General features: G+C 37.5%; 1 protein-coding gene across 3 annotated transcripts in view; it reads right to left on the reverse strand.

Moving 5' to 3' along the window:
- Positions 1–4558: 4558 nt before the first annotated feature.
- epha8 (eph receptor A8) overlaps positions 4559–20716 on the reverse strand; it is an 83660-nt gene continuing 67502 nt past the window's right edge. For 2 of the 3 annotated variants that reach the window (XM_083535259.1, XM_083535261.1), the window contains 10 exons: positions 18420–18525; positions 16338–16405; positions 16027–16152; positions 14842–15027; positions 13733–13794; positions 12248–12457; positions 11596–11745; positions 9917–10107; positions 9099–9254; positions 4962–5851 (listed from right to left, as the gene is read on the reverse strand). In XM_083535259.1, coding sequence (XP_083391385.1) covers positions 5737–5851; positions 9099–9254; positions 9917–10107; positions 11596–11745; positions 12248–12457; positions 13733–13794; positions 14842–15027; positions 16027–16152; positions 16338–16405; positions 18420–18525 — 1370 coding nt within the window. In that variant the 3' untranslated portion in view covers positions 4962–5736. Of the gene's footprint in view, positions 5852–9098; positions 9255–9916; positions 10108–11595; positions 11746–12247; positions 12458–13732; positions 13795–14841; positions 15028–16026; positions 16153–16337; positions 16406–18419; positions 18526–20716 lie in introns of all 3 variants that reach the window. The other variant, XM_083535260.1, reaches the window with a different exon arrangement.

Consider the following 20716-nt stretch of genomic DNA (forward strand, 5'->3'; position numbering starts at 1 on the left):
GGTGTCCCAGGTCTGTTGTTTCTACTGGTTTTTCCAATTCTATTGATTTTGCTGGATCTCCCAGTTCTGTTCAGTCTTTCATTTCTGGTGATATTGCTGTCTTGTAGGCTCTACCAATTGTGTTGTGTCTCCCAATTTTCCTGGGTCCCAAAATTTTTGTTGATTTTGCTGGGTCTTCCAGTTTTGTTGGCTCCACCAATTCTTTTTTATTTTTTCTTAGTTTATTTCTTCACCTAGAGATGTATCATGCAGGGTCAGCCATGTTACAGTGGCCCTGCCACACAGAGGGTTAAGGACCTTGCTCGAGGTTGGCAGCTTGACGATTCCAGGGTTTAAACCTTCTGATCAGTAAACCAAAGCTTTAACCCCTGAACGACCACCTCCCCTAATTCTGCTGGACCTCCCAGTTTTTCTGGCTCTGCTGGGTCTTTCAGTTTGCTGGGGTTTTTTTTTATTATTATTTCCGCTGGTTATTCTTGTACCATTTGTTCTCCCAGTTCTGCTGGTTCTGATGGTTCTCCCAGTTCTGTTTTCACATTTTGCTGGTTCTGATAGGTCTTTCAACTTTGCTGGTTTGCCCAGTTTTGCTGCTTCTGCTTTTAAAATTTCTGCTCGATCTCCCAATTCTGCTGGCTCTCCCAATTCTGCTGGTTGTCCCAGTACTGCTGGTTTTGCTGGGTCTCCAGTTATGCTGCTTTTTCTAATTTTGCCAGGTCTTCCAGTTTGTCTTGTACTGCTCTGTCTCCCAGGTCTGCTGGGTCTCCCAGTTCTGCAAGTTTTGTTGAGTCTTCCAGTTTGCATATTTTCTTTTTTCTTTTTGTTGGTTCTTTCAGTTCTGCTAGCTCTCCCAGTTCGCAGGTTCTGCAAAATCTCTCAGTTATCCTGGTTCTTACAGTGTTTCTGGTTCTCACAGTTCGGCTTAATCTGTGAGAAGATTCAAAGCATATGCATTAATATCGCATCTCTCTCTTTCCATCAGGGCCTTACATAATGATAGCCTGGTGTTTTATTTTATTGAAATGCTGTAGATGTTACTTAAATGAAAAATAAACATATAAAATTATACATTTATAAAATAAGTCTATAAATTGTCTCAGGGCAAGAAGACTCATGGGAAATGCAGAACCCTCTCTTCCAAAAAGTAGTCCTGAGTAAAGCTCGCACATAGCCGACGCATCGTTTTTCAGCCCCATTGTGCAAAATCTCTTTTTGGTAATATGCTCCGTGAAGTTGAATCTGCGGTCACGCGGCTGTGTGACTAAACAGAGCGACGAGACCCTCTGATTCAGCGTGACCCTCTGCATTTGTTTTCGGCTCCCTGAAAAGGAAGAGTGCTTAATTTCTCCTCTGTCTAGTAGATATCTCAAGGGCCTTATTAATTTGCCAAGCGGGACCTGCATGCAAATACGGATCATCAGCGACAGAGTTTGCTTAATAACATCAAAAGGGAAAGTCGGGAGGGGGAAACGAGGAGTTCCGGGAGCAAGTGGAGAATGTGTGTGTGTGTGTGTGTGTGTGTGTGTGTGTGGAGAAGAGAAAAGGCAAGGCCATGCATAGATACGAAGCTTATTTGCATTTATGCTGATGAGAAGATGACTGAATTACTAAACAGTTGTAGGGCGTATGGTAGCAGGGCTCATGCAAGGCTTGCAGCTTTGCTCTGAACGAAGGGAACTCCTTTTCCATGTTGTACCAGGTCAGGCACAGTGCACACAGAGTTTTTATTTTTTTTTATCTTATTATTTTTTTACTACTTTTTTTGTTTCGCTTATTCAGCTGAATAAAAACAACCCAGAGTTCAGCTACAGGATGTTTTTTACAAGTATTAAAATCCCACCCGGTGCCACTTTGAGAAATTCCCAGCTGTATTATTGAGCTACATGTAAAATGTGTATGGCATGTTTGACAAGTGGCACATATTTAATATATAATAACACTCACTGATTTTTTTTTTATCATTGTTTGTTTTATATGGACATTAGCTCATAAGCTTTTAACCAGTTCCTGGATTTGGAGGAGTTCCTAATAAAATGTGTATGTTTATATATATATATATTGTGTATATAATGTACGATGGTTTGACTTTTCCGATCCTGTATGATACAATGGCACGGGCCCAGGATTTACGCATCTCTCTATTTTTTCTGTTTTTGGTGTTTCAAAGCCCAATCTTAGTTCTTGTTTATTTCCTTTTTATCTGCGTCACCTTACACTGAAACACAGCGCATCTCACAAACCGGCGCTCGTCCATGCGCCTGCTGCCACATGCATATATATTGTATAGTTTATACATTACAGTACTGTAAATTGCTCTGTTTTACTTAATTATTTACTGTTATTTGTTAAATGATTAATTTATTACAGTATACTACTGTACCTCATACTGATCATCATTCTTTGAGACTCCAGTGTAGACTAGGCCATGTCTCAACTTACCATGTTTTCAAGTTATGATGGGGTCATCAGAACGCATCTCCATCAAAAGTCAAGGATGTGCTTTTCCAGTTTTCCCAGTTCTGATTGTTCGCCCAGTACTTCAGTTTCTGCTCTGCTGGTTCTGACAGTTCTGCCTGTAGTGCAGATTTTCCCACTTTTGATAGTTCTCCTGGCTCTTTTCCCCAGTTCTTCTAGCTCAACTGGGTTTCTTAGTTTCTCAGTACTGCTGATTCAGATGGTTCAGCCAATTCTCCCAGTTAAGCTGGTACTTCCAGATCTTCTAATTATGCCAGTTCTGCTGGTCCTGCTGCTATTTTGCTGCTTCCTCTGCTAGTTTAACTGGATCTTCTGATAGTTTAGTGATGGCTCCACTGCTATTTTTGTATGTTCTTCTGCCAATTTTACTGGTTCTTTTGTGAGTTTTATAGGTTCTGCTGCTAGTTTTTCTAATTCTTTTGCCGGTTCTGCTGCCAGAGTTGCTGTTATTTTTTGCTAGTTTTGCTGGTTCTGCTGCTAGTGTTGCAGGTTCTGCTGCTAATTTTACTGGCTCTTCTGCTACATTTGCTGATTCTTCTGCTATTGTCTCTGGTTCTTCTGCTGGTTTTGGTGGTTCTGTTTTTAGTATTACAGGTTCTGCAGCAGACGTTAGTAATTGCTATGCTTCCAGCTTCATGCCCAGCACAGTTACTATCCTCAGATGAGAGATGGTTGCTGACAGAAGATGACATGATGGTCCAGTCTAGCCTCAGGGAGAAACAGAGAGAGCTGAAAATTGGAAGTGGGACACCGTGGATGCCGATGGCATTGTCCTGTGCTGTGTTATCATGGTGGTGACATGGGTGATGATAATGCTGCTGCTGCTGATGAGACACACACTGATCCATGAAGTCATTGCGAGACCACTGATGGCAGTGTTTGGACTTTATTCGCACTTACTGGTGCATACAGGAGAGTATTGCTCTTTGAAAAAAGTACAGAAAGAACTTTTTCATATTTATTTCTTTTTTATCCTTATGTACACCTAAATGATTCACGAGAACCCATCACATCAATCCCCTTTCCGTTCTACAGAAATGTTCTACATTCCAACACTTTATTGCAACAACCCTGACGATACGCATGAAAATACCCTGCATTCGATCCGTTCCAGACATCGCTAAAGGATTCAAACTGAGTAATAAAAAAAACCTTTACAAACCCATGAATATGGAAATCTTAGTTTTTTCACCAAAATCAAAAACTTTGAATAAAGTCCCAGAATACTGAATGAGAAGTAACCACCCTGCGTCATGCTTTTACAGGAAAACAATCAACTATGCAGTGGACATTAAATCCACCCTTCATTATTTCCCAACAAGAGCATGACATAATGTGTCCTTATATACTTTTTCATTTCATACATACGATTATAGCACATGGTGCACTTCACACACACAGAGAGAGAGAGAGAGAGACGGAGCGATTGTGGAGAAAGACAGATACAATGGAAGTATGCGACAGAGAGAGAGAGATAGAGAGAAAGGCAAAGAAAAAGAAAACAAAAGAGACAAAGTGACAGAGAGAAAGAAATATGGGAGAGGGCAGATAGACAGAGTGAAAGAGAAGAAGAAAGAAAGAAAGAAGGATAGAAAGAGAGGGGCATAGAACGAGAGAAAGGAAGAGACAAGATAGAGAAGTTCAGAAAAACGCAGCAAAAGACAGAGAGAGAAAGAAGTACAGAGAGAGGGACAGAGAAACAATGAGAGAAAGACAGAGAGCATGAGAAAGCGGTAGAGAGAGACAGACAGAAAAAAAAGTCAAAGAGATAGACAGACAGAGAGAATGAGTGAGAGAAACATAGTGAGGTAGAGTGAGACGGACAGAGACACAGACTAAGAGAGAAAAAGAGAGAGAGAGACAGAGAGGGAAAGAAAGAAACAGATTACTAATAAATTGGAATTTAAGTGACATCCTAATTATCAGATATTTTATATATATATATTTACCACACATATAATTTATCACAATATTCTCATTTACTATTGTTATTATTATTATTATTGTTATTATTATTATTATTATTATTATTATTATTATTATTATTATTATTATTATTAGTGAAATTCAGACTTTTGTTTAACGCTGTGGTCTGAATCAGAGTTTATTAGGTGAAAACCAGCGGTTTGAGGAATCTTCTAGTCAGGGCGTCTCTTGTTCTTTTGAAGCAGCAGACAGAAAAACGAAAGCTAAAAAAAAAAAAAAATGAAAGTGTCACAAATGACCTTTAAGTGGCTGATATGCGCATAATGAATTAGTCCATGAAAAAGCCGAAGATATCAATGTTAAAGGGAGGAAGAGTAATTTTCATGTGGTTTTAGAAATCAGTTTAAAAGAACTTATATTTTGCCCCCCACCCCCCTTCCACACACAACCAAACACTATGTGGGCAAACGTTTATGTTTAACATCCCATTCCAGGTGCAGTCCCCATTCACTGCAATAATAACCCCTATTATGTTCTAGTGGAACATAATAAAAATAATGTTCCACTAGATTTTGTGGAGATTTGTGTACATTCGGGTGCAAGCGTGTTAGTAAAGTCCGGTACTGATGTGTAAGGTGAGGACGTCTGGGGTGCAGCGTTTACATTCATCCTAAAGGTGTTCACTAGGGTTTAGAGCTCCAAATCCAACCTATGTAAAGCAAATCTTCATGGAGCATTGTGGTGCTGGAACAGGTTTGGGTTTCCTAGCTCACGTGAAGGGTAAATGTCATGCTCCAGCATCCGAAGACCTTCTATAGAATTGTGTATGTCCAAATCTGTTGTAACAGTTTGAAGAAGAAGCACATCTGGTTGGATGAATACTTTTGCCCATATAGTGTATTTATATATTTTCAATGCTGAAAAAGCAGATAAACAATCTTATATTAAATTAAACACTTAGAGGATTGATAGCGATGTGAAGTGCTCGCATTCTCACCTATACATCAGAGACACTCATTACATCTTCGTTTATGTACACCGATAATTCATTCTCCCTAAGGCAGGCAGTCCGTTTACTCGAAACAAAAAACAAACAAAAAAAATATATATACAAAAGTTTATCGGAGAAAGAATGCAGGTGATTTTTCTGTCAAAAAAAAGAGTAAAAAACAAAAAATCCAGTGCTGAAGGAAGAGGAAGTGGAATCCCTTGGAGATTAGAGTCCTTGTCTAGCTCTCCTTCAAAAGGAGAGTCTTTGAGAGTCACATGACCCATGACCCCAACACACACGCATATACACGTCAGACGATTCTGCATTTATATCGACGCGGCAGGTGATTATACGTGCACCGACGGCACGCTCTGGTTCAACACCTGCGCTCGCATCACCTGGACGCTGGTCATAATCTTCTTCTGATGGCCCATCAGTGTAACCCCCAGCTTCTGGATGTCACTACAAGGAAACAAGAAAAAGAATCCAAATAAGCAGAAAAACTGTCATAACTGTGTAATGTGCAATAATTAATCGCTGACCGTTGCAGCTACGTTTTTGTCATGTCATGGAAATTGTTATGATAGCTTGTAACATCCCGCTCGGTGTGGTTAGGGATGGTTTCATGTCTACAGCCTAAAGATCCATTAGGTTACTGAGCGCTTAAAGAATTTGAGTATGGATCTGGACTGGAATTAAAATGACCACGGCTCAGGACCACAGGTTGAATGAACAGTTCTACATTTAAGTGCACACCCCAACAATGGAACTGTAATGAATGAACATTCGGGTAGGTTCCCTTTTGAGTCTGGTTCTTCTCAAGGTTTCTCGCTCATGCCATCTTTTTTTCCTTGTCACAGTCTTATGGGCACTAAAACTTACACACATTTATACAACAATATAACTGCTTTATCTCCAATATCTTTTATAAAAAGCTCTCTGCAAGCATTCAACTAATGAAAGGTTCGGCATAGAAACATTTGTCAGGACGCCTGAACCATCCTAGGACACCCTGCTTCAATTCATCATCAGGGAACCACCACGACCATTCATGGAACACCATTCAAATGTCTTACTGCAGCTGAGTGTCTCATCACCGTTCTGTGCTAAAAGTCTTCTGCAGGTTTTGACGTCTTTGTTCACAAGAAAATTCAGCACCACACGCTGTTCTCTGCACACACCAACATTGTTGTCTGCCATCTTGTTTAACGGTCTCAGGGCCGACCCTTGACATGTGCGCCGCCTATCAGGAACTAGCCACCTCATCATAGTTAGCAAATTTAACGATTCTAGAATGAAGAGGATGCAGACCTTTGTCTTCAATCGACACTAAATCACCAAATAATTACATTTTACCAACAAGCAGAAAAATTTGATTGCATTTCCACTCAAATAATTCACTCAAACAATTTGACCATTGGAAAGCAGTTCTGCTGTGAATTGTAACTATAGTCAAAAGGCTGTGCTGTACCACTGAGGTCATCAGAACTCATAAACCTTTTCATGGAACCTGCAATAAACATAAGGAGACATGGAGATACTGTTGCTGTATGATTGTTTGACTATATGACTGTATGATTTATGGTCATCTCTGCATTGGACTGATCTCTGTACATGCCGGCGGTGGACAGTGAAGAAGGAAATGTAATTCGTTACTGTACTTAAGTAGCTTTTTTGCATATCTGAAAATCAAATTGACATTTGTGTGCATTACTATAAAAAACACAAGTAAAGGTAGAAGGCAAAAGCACACAAGAATTGGACAGTGAATGGGTGGAGTCCAATTGGGACATTTTTGTCAACAGAAGATGGAGAGAAGGAGTGAAGATGTGATCCGACTCCTTCACCACCACAGTCACACACGGAGGTAGAAGCGTAATGGTTTGGGGTTGTTTTGTAGCAGGGAAAGTTGGAGACTTATTCTGGAAAGTGAAAGGAACCAACATGGCAAACATTCCATACTTCAACTCACACCATGCAGTTCCGTCTGGACTGTGGCTCATTGGAACCGAATTCACCGTACAACAAGACGATGGGTCGAATCGACGGATACGTCTGAGTTCTGTAAGCGCTATTTAAAGTGTAAACAGTTGTCTGGAGTGAGATCTATCATTGGAACGACCTGCTCAGTCACTCCACCGAAATTCTATTGAACCGCTCTGGGATAAACTGGATCACAAGAAAGAAATGTCTAGTTAAGAACATCTTTGGTGAGTTTTACAAAAGTATTTGATACTTTGTTCAGAGAAATGAACTGTCTGGATTCTAAAGTTGTGTAAAGCTTTTCTCCATGATTTTTTTTAAAGCAAATAAAGTGGAAAATCTGGAAATGTATAGATTTGTTCAGTCAAAGTTAATCTTCATAGTGTTACATTACCGAGTTTTTTGCAAAGAAACAAAAGGAACATGCATGTGTCTCTCAAAAACCGTAATAGACCAGGTGCTTCCACACTATGAGCATCCGAGACTTTGATTTTTTAAATAAAAATAATTTAACTCATAATTAACTTTTTTTCTCTTGAAGTTAACAGGATTACAAAAAAAGCTTAATACAAAGAAACTGTAAAAATGTAAATTTTTTTGTCTTGAAGACTTTGTGGAAAACAGCTTTAAATTTGCTTGTATTATTATTATTATTATTATTATTATTAGATTTTTATCGATCGCATTCTCTCATCATTAATATGCAAATGTTTCCAGTCCAACTTTTATAGTTTTTTTTCCTCCTATTTCCAAAACGATTTGGATGAAACTCTATGAAAACTTTTCAACACTTGTTTTCCTTTACACTTGACCTTCTTGTGAACTCCCGAAGAAATCATAAATAAATTCTCTCTGATCTTTCATCCAATAGCGGCCCTACAATTTGGTACAAACGGTAGAATTTCTCCCATCAGTTGAGGATAAAAACTAAACTGTGTTGCAATGACATCTTACACTTTATGTTCAAAAGTATTGGGGCACGCCTGTGCACAAACCCCCTGTGCACAATGCCAGCTCCATGAAGATATGTTTTACATGGGCTGGATTTGGGATGAATGTGAACACTGACTGCACCCCAGATCTCCTCACCTTCTCACCTACATCACTACCTGACTTTGATATCACCCTTGTAGCTGAAATCTCATACAAATCTCCACAAAATACAGTGGAACACCTTTCCAAATGTGTCGAGGTCGTCATTAGAGCAGACGGGGACAACATGTGGAATGGGACATTTAAAAAGAACAAATCATTTTTAGGGTTAGGTGTCCACATATTTTTGGCAATATACTGTATATAATAAATATCATAGTATTAAGTAAAAAATAATGAGATGTTTTACTTAATATATTCAAACATTATCTTATAGTAACTAAGTATTCAAGTAAAATAATGACAATCAAAATAAAAAACATCATGTAAAAACAACAACAACAACAATAATAATAATAATAATAATAACAATAATAACAATAATAATAATAATAATAATAATAATAATGAAGTTAATTTTGTTAAAAAAGCACAATTTTATAATCAGATGTCCACAAACATAAGTGATTGTATAAGTGATCACTTGCTTATAAAGACTTGATATATTAAAAATCCCTGTTCTATAGAGGATTTATGTTTTAAAGAAGCATATAGAAGAATATAGATTTTTCTGCACACTTTGAATTGTAGCGTCGAGGAGTTTGTGGTATGTATAAGTGGCGTTACGACTTACTGTTGATTCATGCTCATCACGTGACCGAGTGTGTGAAAACCTCCTGCGGCAAAGTTGTTTTTGTAGCGGCTCATCTTGATGGTGTCCAACCAGTCGTTCACCGATCTGCAGGTCGTAAAATCGGGAACGCTTCTGTTCATCAATGGGCTGTTTAGTCTGCGAGGGAGAGAAAGAAAGAACAAAAGAAAGAAAGAGAGGAGGAAAGAGGAAGAGAGAGAGACAGAGAGAGAAGTAGGCAATGAGGGAAAGCTTTGAAATGCAACCAGCTCAGGCAGAAAATCAATACAAGATGAAATGATGAAGAAGTGCAGGAGGAAAGACATGAGTGTGGAGGGAAAAAAAAAAGAAAGAAGAAAAGGCTGTTTTTCGGGGTTGATTAACGCAGGGATGAAATCCTCTGGCGTCGCCACTTTGCTCCCCATGGCGATATGCATCGCCGACCCTTTGGCGCACGAGCAATTTATACAAAGTCCAATTGCAGGACGGCCCGGCTCGAGCGCAAACCCTCTATGAGTCTTTGGATTTGGTGCGGATCAATGTCAATATAGAACAGAGGCCCTTTTACTTAACACAGAACACATCTATTTGAGACGGGCTTATTGGAAAATGTATGCTCCCTGTCTGAGACACCAAACACCCCCCCACACAAACCCTTTTTAAGACGGGTTATTCCCAGGCTTCGAGTAGAAAAGTTTTTCCGGCCACAACTTTGTGCTCCTTCAATAAGGGATCATATCTGACACAAACAGAGTGCATTTGTTGAGCAAATCCCTGCAAAGGAGAATAAAAAGCCAGTGGATCGATTGCCGGCTCTCTACCTGCACAATGTGTCCATTGACTTGAGGTTCTCTGGGTTGCGGATAAGCTTGTCCAGGACCGTGACGATTTGGCAGAACCGGGGTCGTTCGCTGCGCTCCTTCTGCCAGCAGTCCAGCATGAGCGTGTGGAGAGCAGCAGGGCAGCCCATCGGCGCCGGGAGCCTGTAGCCTTCTTCTACTGACTTTATTACCTGCACACCAGAAATATATATTCAGAGATTATAATGTTCAAAAGACCTTCAATAAGGCAATACACATTTTAGTTCACAATTCCTATCATATAGTATAGTATCGTATGGTATCGTATGGTATCGTATGGTATCGTATGGTATGGTATCGTATCGCATCGTATCGTATCGTATCGTATCGTATCGTATCGTATCGTATCGTATCGTATCAGAATGAACTCCTATTCTTAACACACTTTGTTACCTACGAACGCAGAAAAAAGGTAAACGTTCTCTGTAAACGTTCTCTCTCTTTTTTTTTTTTTTGCAATAATTCCAGCTTATAACAGGTTCATACAGTATGTCATTTATATGTATATATATATAATAGGTGTCTGTTATTATACTTTTTAATGTGGGAATAAACTGATTGTATCACCTACACACACACACACTACCGATCCACAGATCCATTTTTTTATAGTTTTTCTTCTTCTTCTTATTTTTATATAATATATATTTATATGAACAAAGGTCTTATATGTGCTTTTTTGATCATTGATTCCACATGTAGTCCCTATTTGCTGTTATAATAACCTCCACTCTTTTGAGAAGATGATCCATCAGATTCTGTGGACGTTCATAAAGCCTTCAAGTGAAGGGAAAATTACTGCATCCAAAGACTTCCTATACAATTGTGTGGTAACGCTGTGGTAACAGTTTGAGAAGAACCAAATATGGCAGGTGTCTGAATTTCTATATTACAGGTGTATATAATATATACTCTAATATATTACAGCTATACAAAAATGCAACATACAAAAAAAAAAATACAGTTGATAGCAAATTTTTTGTTTGATGTTGGAAAATTAGTCATAAGATCATTGAATTGAATTTTATCTAGCCGAATTTATATTTATATTATATGCTCTTTTTAAAGATAAGTAATAAATGTACCTGAGCTTGTTTACTTTAATAAAATATTTGTTATAATTTTATAATTTAGTTATAAGATTATGAAGCACAGCATTTATAAAGCGCCCTGCTCTTATATATATATATATATATATATATATATATATATATATATATATATATATATATATATATATATATATATATATATATATATATATATATACACATATATAAACATATACAGTATAAAAGTTTCTTTCGGCTTCTCCCGTTAGGGGTCGCCACAGCGGATCCTCCGCACGTTTGATTTGGCATATGTTTTTACGCTGGATGCCCTTCCTAACGCAACTGGTGGTCTAGTGGTTAAGATGCAGCGCTCCCACCGCTGCGACCCGGGTTCGATTCCCGGTCAGGGAACCATCCCCAGCCACTCTTAGTGCCGGTCCCAAGCCCGGATAAATTGGGGAGGGTTGCGTTAGGAAGGGCATCCAGCGTAAAACATGTGCCAAATCAAACGTGCGGAGGATCCGCTGTGGCGACCCCTAACGGGAGAAGCCGAAAAGAAACATATACAGTATAAGGACAGATATTTACATCTCTGTTGGTGAGGTTCCAGTATGGCCGCTCTCCGTAGGACATCACCTCCCACATCACCACTCCATAACTCCACACGTCGCTGGACGAGGAGAACTTGCGATATGCGATGGCTTCGGGGGCTGTCCAGCGGATCGGGATCTTCCCACCCTGCCGTGTTTCATATGACAATAGAAATGGAATGTAATAATAATCAGTTTCAGGTTACATTTCTAATGAAGGAACGATGAACAGATTCATAATATGTTATAATGCATTTATAAAGCATTATTATAATGCATTAGTTTTTTTTATATTGTGTTATGCATTTGTCTGTACGATATACTACATACAGTGTGCATAACACATTATAACATCAAAGTTGATGTTTGAATAGAGCATTGAATAGTGTCTGAAGTCTTTGCTATTGGTGATATAATGCATTATAACCTTTAATACTCTTACTTATAAATAATAAGCATTTTCATAACATGGAATGTTTTATAATAATGTCTATAGTGCTTCATGAGGTACCTCAGTGTATGCAGTACCACCATAAAAGTATTGCAGTATTCCTACATTATAATGAGCCATGCATGAAATGTAACATCGCATTATAAACAGATTATGATGCTTTATAAATACCCTACGCTTTATTGACAATGGAACTCACAGAGGTTGTGTAAGCTGCGTCCGGGTCATCCTCCAGAACCCTCGACAGGCCAAAGTCTGATACCTTGCAAACCAGATTGCTGTTGACCAGGATGTTCCTCGCCGCCAGGTCCCGGTGAATGTAGCCGAGATCCGACAGATACATCATTCCGGCAGCGATGCCTCGGAGGATCCCGACCAGCTGAATGATGGTGAACTGACCATCGTGTCTCTGTGAGGACAGATATATGAAACCATGAAACCATACCTTCTGGTCCTGTTTCTTCACCATTCCTCAGGCTGTGTCTTTAAGTTACAGTCCTGCCATGTTTCTTCTACTCAGTGTCTCTCATGTGTCCTGAATTCCTAGTTCCTATATCTTGGTATCTAATTCCTTCTCCTTCTTTTCAATTAGACCCTTTCCACATGAATTTATTTTCCTTAAAAAACTGCCCCAACTGCCCCGATTGGTGTCAATGAGAGCAGATGGTATCATGGCTACATTTTGGCATGTTGTGGATAAATTGGTTAGCTAAGAAAGGTCTATTTTTAATTGATATTATCTGTTACATGTTACATGCAACCCAATAATCCCAATAAAACTCTTAAATCTGCTTTTCTCTTTCCAAAATATCTTGTGTACATGTGCAGTGCACAGTCTTTCTGAAAAAATAATTTTTTGGCACCTGGCTATAAGACGTGTTTTAGTCCTGATTTACTGTTGGAATAATCACTCTTCTGGGAAGATGTTCCACAAAAATGTGTGGAAAAATGGGTATATTTGTGTGGAACAGGTTTAGGTCTCCTTGATCAAGTAAAGAGAGAATTTTATACTACAGCATCTAAAGTTGTCCAATTTAAAGGTTACAATTGCATGTTTCCAACTTTGTGGTAACAGATTGTGAAAGAACCACAAATAGCTGTAAAATCAGGTGTCCCAATACCTTTATCCTGATGTTGTACCTATTATCATGCTCTCTAAATGACATCTTGTAAACCACTGGTAGAGCTTCAGTTACTCATGTTTCACAAATCCAGCCCTGGGTCCTACTTATCAGAGCTCAGGATTGAGGCTGTATTTCTGGATCAGGTTATAATTAGACTTTTCGTGGCAGTGTGGTGGATTTGGATTCCGATCACATGGCCGAACGGTGACATTTTCCACTCTGTACAGTACTTTGTACTTCTTAAATGTTACGTTCTTTTTTTGCACGTGTCTCAAACATAATTAATATAAAATAAAATCAAGTGTAGAAATTAACAAACGAAGGAAAATAGAGGAGTTGTAAAGATTTCATTCTGACTGAGGTTTTGAGGTTTTATTCATGTTTAGGCAGACTGTTATTTATTTATTTATTTATTTATTTATTTATTTATTTATTTATTCATCTATTTATTCATTCATTTAAACTGACCAAAAAGAAAAGAAAAGAAAGGAATTGCAGTAACATGAACATATTATTTATATTTATATTTATTTTTAAAGTAAATATGAAAGATTACACACCCTTAGGAATGAATCCAGAGAGCCGTTCTCCATGTACTCAGTAATGATCATTACTGGTTTACCTGGGACAGAGAGATGGATGGACAAATGGACAGACAGACAGACAGACAGACAGACAGACAGACAGACAGACAGACAGATAGACAGATAGACAGATAGACAGATATACAGACAGAGAATAGATAAACAGACAGACAGACAGATAGACAGACAGATAGATAGATAGATAGATAGATAGATAGATAGATAGATAGATAGATAGATAGATAGATAGATAGATAGATAGATAGATAGATAGATAGATAGATAGATAACACAGAAAAAGATAAACAGACAGACAGATAGGTAGATAGATATACATACAGACAGAAAATAGATAAACAGACAGACAGATAGACAGACAGACAAACAACAAAATAGATAGACAGACATACAGACCGAGAAATAGATAAACAGACAGACAGACAGACAGACAGAAATATATATATAGTAAACTATATCACAGATTAATACAAAATCCAAAAAGTAAAGTGCTTCATTAAAACTTTTTGAATAATACAAATAAGCACGTACAGTAAACAAAAAACTATCGTAGTATATTTATGTGAGCATATACAACTTATATACACACCTTCTGAGTAAATAATACATATTTCGTCGCAGTGTTTCTTACATGGACCAATAATTGTTCATTTTGTGTGCTTTTCTAAAACAAAAAACAACAACCATGTCTGTGTTTGTCATTCAGCCGTTCGGGAATTTAACAAAATTCGCCCTTTGAACTGTTTTTAATTTTCACATTGAGCCCTAATTAAAGTCTGTGCATGTTCATAGGCCTACATTAAAACTACATTAGTGCTTTCTGTCAACTAACATAAACCTGTCAAGTTAGAACGATTAAATGTGTTGTGTGGTGACCTTGAACTAGACGAAGGTCATGACTCGAACCGTGACTCCAAATGCAAGAACATGGTTGATTATGTCATGTTTATTATAGTGTGGGCTTTATGTAGGCTTATGAACACTAGTCTTAGTTTAAATAAGCAGATGAGTGCTGAAATGTGCTGGAGATTAGATCACAAGTCAAGTTTCATGGCTGGAAAGCTTACTTCGAGTCACCACTCCCTCTAGACGGATGACGTTGGGATGGTCAAACTGGGCCATGATGCTGGCTTCGCTCAGGAAATCTCGCCTCTGTTTCTCAGTGTAGCCGACCTTCAGAGTCTTGAGGGCCACAGGGACGTCCCGCTTCCCAGGCAGCTTCATCCGGCCGTAACACACTTCCCCGAACTCTCCTACAGCACAGAGAGATGCACTGCTCTACTTTCAGTCCACACATTACAGTGTATATGATCCAGGAATGTCAGGTTTGTTCACAAGGGCTACAATTTTATATATTTTTTACAATTACATTTAACAAATAAACAAATAAATACATGCATATAAACATTTTCATGGGACACCTGACTTTTCCACCCAAATGCGGTTCTTCCTCAAACTCCACAAAGTTGGAGGCACAATTCTATAAGACATTTTTGGATGAACCAGGTACCATGAAGATCTGCTTTACATGGGTTGGAGTGGAAGATCTACTGCTATAGAACTCTAAACCCTACTAAACACTTTTGGGATGAATGTGGGATGAACATTAGTACCTGACTTTACTAAGCCCCATGTGGCTGAATGAATCTCCACAAATCTCCACAAGCACATTACAAAATGGGAACATCTTCCCAGAAGAGTGGAGGTTAGGGAATGATTAGCCAAGCAGATGGAAAAAAAAAGAAAAGAAATTTACCTCAAACTTATTCATCTATCAATAATGTTGTTTATGATAAAACAATCAACCATGTCATCTAGTGGAACATCCTCCCAGAAGAGTGAAGGTCATTATAACAGCAAATGGAGACTAAATTGAATGTTTAATAAAATCTCATGGTCAGGTATCTACAAACTTTTGTCCATATATTATACCTACATAGGTAAAAAAAAAAAAAAACACTTGTACTGAGTAAAAGTGTTAATTTTCAGTAAAAAAAAAAAGAAAAGTGGTTCTCTTGCCTGGACGTCTGGACGTCTGGACGTCCGGACGTCCGGACTTTTTACCTGAACATATCAAATCAAAACCTGTACTATAAACCAGGACTTGTTAGCAGGATATCTGAGAAAAGTCGGGCAATATCCATCTCGTAATGTTTGTGATTAGCGCATTAGCATTCATCACACACCCAGACGATCGAGAAAATGCTAATCCAAACGTCAGTATTCTCAGAGGCTGCGCTATAAGAACATACCAGAACCAATAATTTTCTCGATCTTGATCCGGGAAGCTTCAATTTCTCTGGCGAACTCGTGGACGGCCTGGCATGGGTCCTCGTACGTGTGCGGATCAATATAAAATCTGGCTTCTGGAAATGATACTAGAATAAACAGAATTAGCATTTGGTCACATATTGCAGGATGAACGCGCCGTTTCAATCACAGTAATAATCACTGGAGCATCCGGGGAGCAGCCGGGGCCTGGATATTGGCCTCACAACCCAAAATGCTTTGAAATCTTTTGATTTATTAAAATATTTATTTATTTGTTTATTATTTGCTGTACCATGGCCGTTCTGGTAATGCATCTTTTCCTCATCTGAATCCTGGAAAGCCTTGCTGTAGCCACAGTGTCTGGAGATAAAAGGTGAAGAAGATTTTTTCTTTAAGAAGACAGGAATCATAGTGATGATTTGACAAGGCGTCCTTATCGAACTTCTGTGCTGCGTTTATGACACGTGAAAATCTAATTAGTTTCTCGCTTCTTGTGCTGATTGTGTGCTTAAATTGCTTAAGAAAGTGATTCATTCCTGATACGTTCCTGCGGTTTAAAATGTGACTCAAACGCATCATATTTCGTTTTATGTAACCAATAAATCATCCTGAGAAGTTTTATTTATTCTTAATTATTATCCTAACACTTAGTTCATTAGACTGAGGTTGCTGTGATGTCAAGTTTTTCAATTGAAGTCATGAGATTTTAGCTAGCAGTTCTATAAAAATCCAATAATTAATATAAATATAATTGATTAATTAATTCATATTAATTAATAAAATGTGCATTGTGTTTTAATGACCTATTTGGTTAAAATAACATCACAACTGAAATCAAATAAATTAACAAATACTAATAAATATAATCAATTATAAAAATAAAATACAACAAAAAGGAAGTAAAATAAAAAGATGGTTTTATGACTCGTAAAAAAGAAAAAGTAGCTAAAAATAAAAGCATATTCAAATATGTTTTTTTTTTTTTTTTAGAAATAACAAATTGTAAAAATAATAAGATATAAAAATCAAATCAAATACAAAAAGGAAATAAAATCAAAAGACGGTTTTATGTCTCGGATAAATGAAAAAAGTGTCTTAAAAAACAGCATATTAAATAAAAAATAAAATATATAACAAATTAATAGTAAATATAATAAACTATAAAAAAAATTGAATACAAAAAGGAAATAAAATACAAAGATGGTTTTATGTTTCAGAAAAAATAAAACGTTTGCTACAAATAACAGCACATTAAAATATAAAATAAATTACATTACAAAATAACAAAAAAGATAACATTAATATGTTATAATAGAAATAATTCATTTTTAATTAAAAAGTGAGATCCAGTGATGTACACTATTTACTCAAAGGTATTGGGACACCTGACTTTTCTAGCCATATGTGTTTTTTACCCAAACTGGACATCTTTGAATGCATAAGATAAAAAAAAATTTATTCACTCGAACTAGGAGACCCAAACCTGTCCCAGCATGACAGTGTCTATTTGCACAAAACCAGCTCTATGAAGATCTGGTTTACATGGGTTGGAGTCAAAGATCTCCTGCTGTAGAGCTCCACCCCTATTGAACACATTTGGGATGAATGGGACTGATGCACCCCCAGGAACCTCCTCACCTTCTCACCTACATCAGTACTTTACTTTACTAGCACCCTTGTGTCTGAATGAAATCTTACAAATATCCAGAAAATCTAGTGGAACATCTATTCAGCAGAGTGGAGGTTATTATAACAGCAAATGGGGTTTGAAATATGGAATAAGAAGTTCAAAAAGCACAAATCAATTTTATGCTTCACAGGTGTCCACAAACTTTTGCCCATATAGTGCATAATAAAATAAAATAGTATTAATTACATTATATGATATATTATATAAAAAATAAACCCAAATGAAATAATGTAATAATAATAATAATAATAATAATTATAATAATAATCCTGAATTTTTTACATTAGAATAATGCCTGATATTAGCAAAGAAATCAAGTTGTTAAGCCAAAATGATGCACATATTTTATTTAAATGAAGGAAATTATGTGTTATTTTACTAATAACACGCTTTTAAATTGTAATAATGACCTGATCTAATGGTGTATTGATGTAATAACTCAAATCTTTATGTTGACATTACGAGATATGTGGAAATATTGAGTTCTGTATTCGAAATAATGTTACGTGTTTTAACGGGAAAACTAAACATAGTATCATCATCGTATCTTCGGCGACCCCGAAGTAGCAAAATTTCATTTTAGATATACTATTTTGAAAAGTTTTAAGTCTAAATAACAGCACAATATTTCAACACTTCATTAATACTGGATACTGGATGGAAAAGGGAGACAATTCAAAGTACTCCTCTTGCCGTTTTCTGCAGATGATAAGCGCCAGGAAGGTGATGAGCCCCGAGACTAGCGCCATGGAGATCCAGATAATCGTCGCAGTGTTGTAACGTAAAGGGGCTGGAAGAAGACAGAAGGAAAAAGTCATGCAAATACTGAGACTTATACTTTATATACCTTTTATATGTAATATATGGAGAAAAGTCTTAGGACACCTGACTTTCCAGCAACATGTGGTTCTTCCCCAAACTGTTACCAGAAAACTGGAGACATGCAATTGTATAGGACGTCTTTGGATGGAGTAGTATTAAAATGTTTTCTATACTTGAACTAGGAAACATCAAACCTGCTCAATGTAGATATGCCTTTAATGGGTTGGAGTGAAAGATTTCCTAACATTTTGGATTGAATGTAAATTTACTGCACCCCAGGCCTCCTCACATCACCTACATCAGTACCTGACTTTACTAACACCTAACCTTGTGGGTGAATGAGCACAACTCTTCACAAGCACACTCCAAAATCTAGTGGAACATCTTCCCAGAAGAGTGGAAGTTCCTATAACAGACAACAGGGGACTAAATGTGGAATGAGATGTTTAAAAAGCACACAAATCTTATCACCAGGTGTCCACAAACTTTTGCCATATGGTGTATATGGTATGCAAATTATTAGTCAAGCAGGTCATTTTTTAAAAACCAATGAATTCACCCTCAAACTCATTCATCTGTCAATCATTCTTTATCTCACACAGATGAAACGATCTACCATGGCGTTAAACCTCCCGAGAACACACACACACACACACACACACACACACACACACACACACACACACACACACACACACACACACACACCTTTTTTAAAGGGTCAATTACATCAGATATCTGTTATGACCCACCAATAACCAAAGCGATTATAAGAGCGCACTCGGGATTCTGTGCAAGGTGACCCGGTAATAAAATCACGATCAATCCCCTGTGAATGCTCGCTTCCTCAAAAACGTTCTGTCCAACACGATGACTTATTGATGGCCCCCAAATCGGTGAATCAGGACACCATTGGAATCCAGAAAAACTGTAGCACTGTAATAAATCGATGTTTTAACAATACCGTTTCCTTTTAGTGCATTCAGCGCCAGAAAGCTTGCTGCTCATTGGATCGTTGAGAAAATGTATTTAGCATCGTGGCTAATGGGGTTTTATTATAATAATTCTATGACGTTCTTCAGCAGGGCTTCAGGTTGTATTCTTTTCTACTGTATTCTAATCAGTCGTGTTGTTTTCTGTTGCAAGTGAGGGAATATACAACATAGGGATGGAAATATTCAACATAGAGGCTAGCAAACGCCTGATGATAAATGAAAGTGAATTCAAACCAACACCGTGGATTATGTGTGGAAAATTCGAAAATGCATCTTCACTAATAATGAAGGTGTGAATTTCTCAGGCTGAACCACATGCGAAAAAACTCCATGTAGCTCATTAAGGTCATTAAAAAAAACGTTTATGACACTGTAGCTGTTTCATTCTGTATGGAACTGGAACTGTAGGGAACTACATGACATGTAGAAAAGGATATAATAGAATTTAGAATGCGTTCAATTCTATTCCAATCTATTTTTCTGATTGCATTTCATACTACGTCATTACATTCTTTCATACTGTATTCTTGGAATTCTATGCAATCATTTCTAATTCATTCTATTGGATTGTGTTGTGTTTGTTATTTTTGTCACATGTACACTGCAGCACAGTGATTTTCTTACTCTGCATATACCGGTCAGCCATGATACATCACTCCTGGAGCACACAGGGTTAAGGGCCTTGCTCAGGGGCCCCAAGAGTGGTTGCTTGGTGATACCATGTTTTAAACCCCTGACCTTCCGATCAGTAACCCAGAGTCTTAGACGCTAAACTTCCACCTCCCCATCACAATCACCATCACAATCCACTACAATAATCAGTGTATAATAGAATTTGTTTAAAGCATTCAATTTTAATTCAATTTCGATTACATTCTTGCCTTCTGTATTCTACTTCTTGGAATTCCATTGAATAACCTTCTATGGTAATTTATTCTATTGTGTTGTGCTGTGTTGTGTTGTCTAGTACTCTGTTTAATTCTATTAGTTTGTATTTTGCTTGATTGTGAAATATTCACTGAATAAAATTGGAATGGCAGATGATTCTATAATAATATTCGTGGTGTTGAAGGTGGAGCTGGAGGTAGCAGTGATGAGGATTCAAAATTTGCTTATTAGAGGTACAGTGCAGGTAGGACCTTCTGGTGCGATTAAAATGGTTTG

This window comes from Silurus aristotelis (genome assembly GCF_946808225.1).
Source record: "Silurus aristotelis genome assembly, chromosome: 29".
In the NCBI taxonomy this organism is placed as follows: Eukaryota; Metazoa; Chordata; class Actinopteri; order Siluriformes; family Siluridae; genus Silurus; species Silurus aristotelis.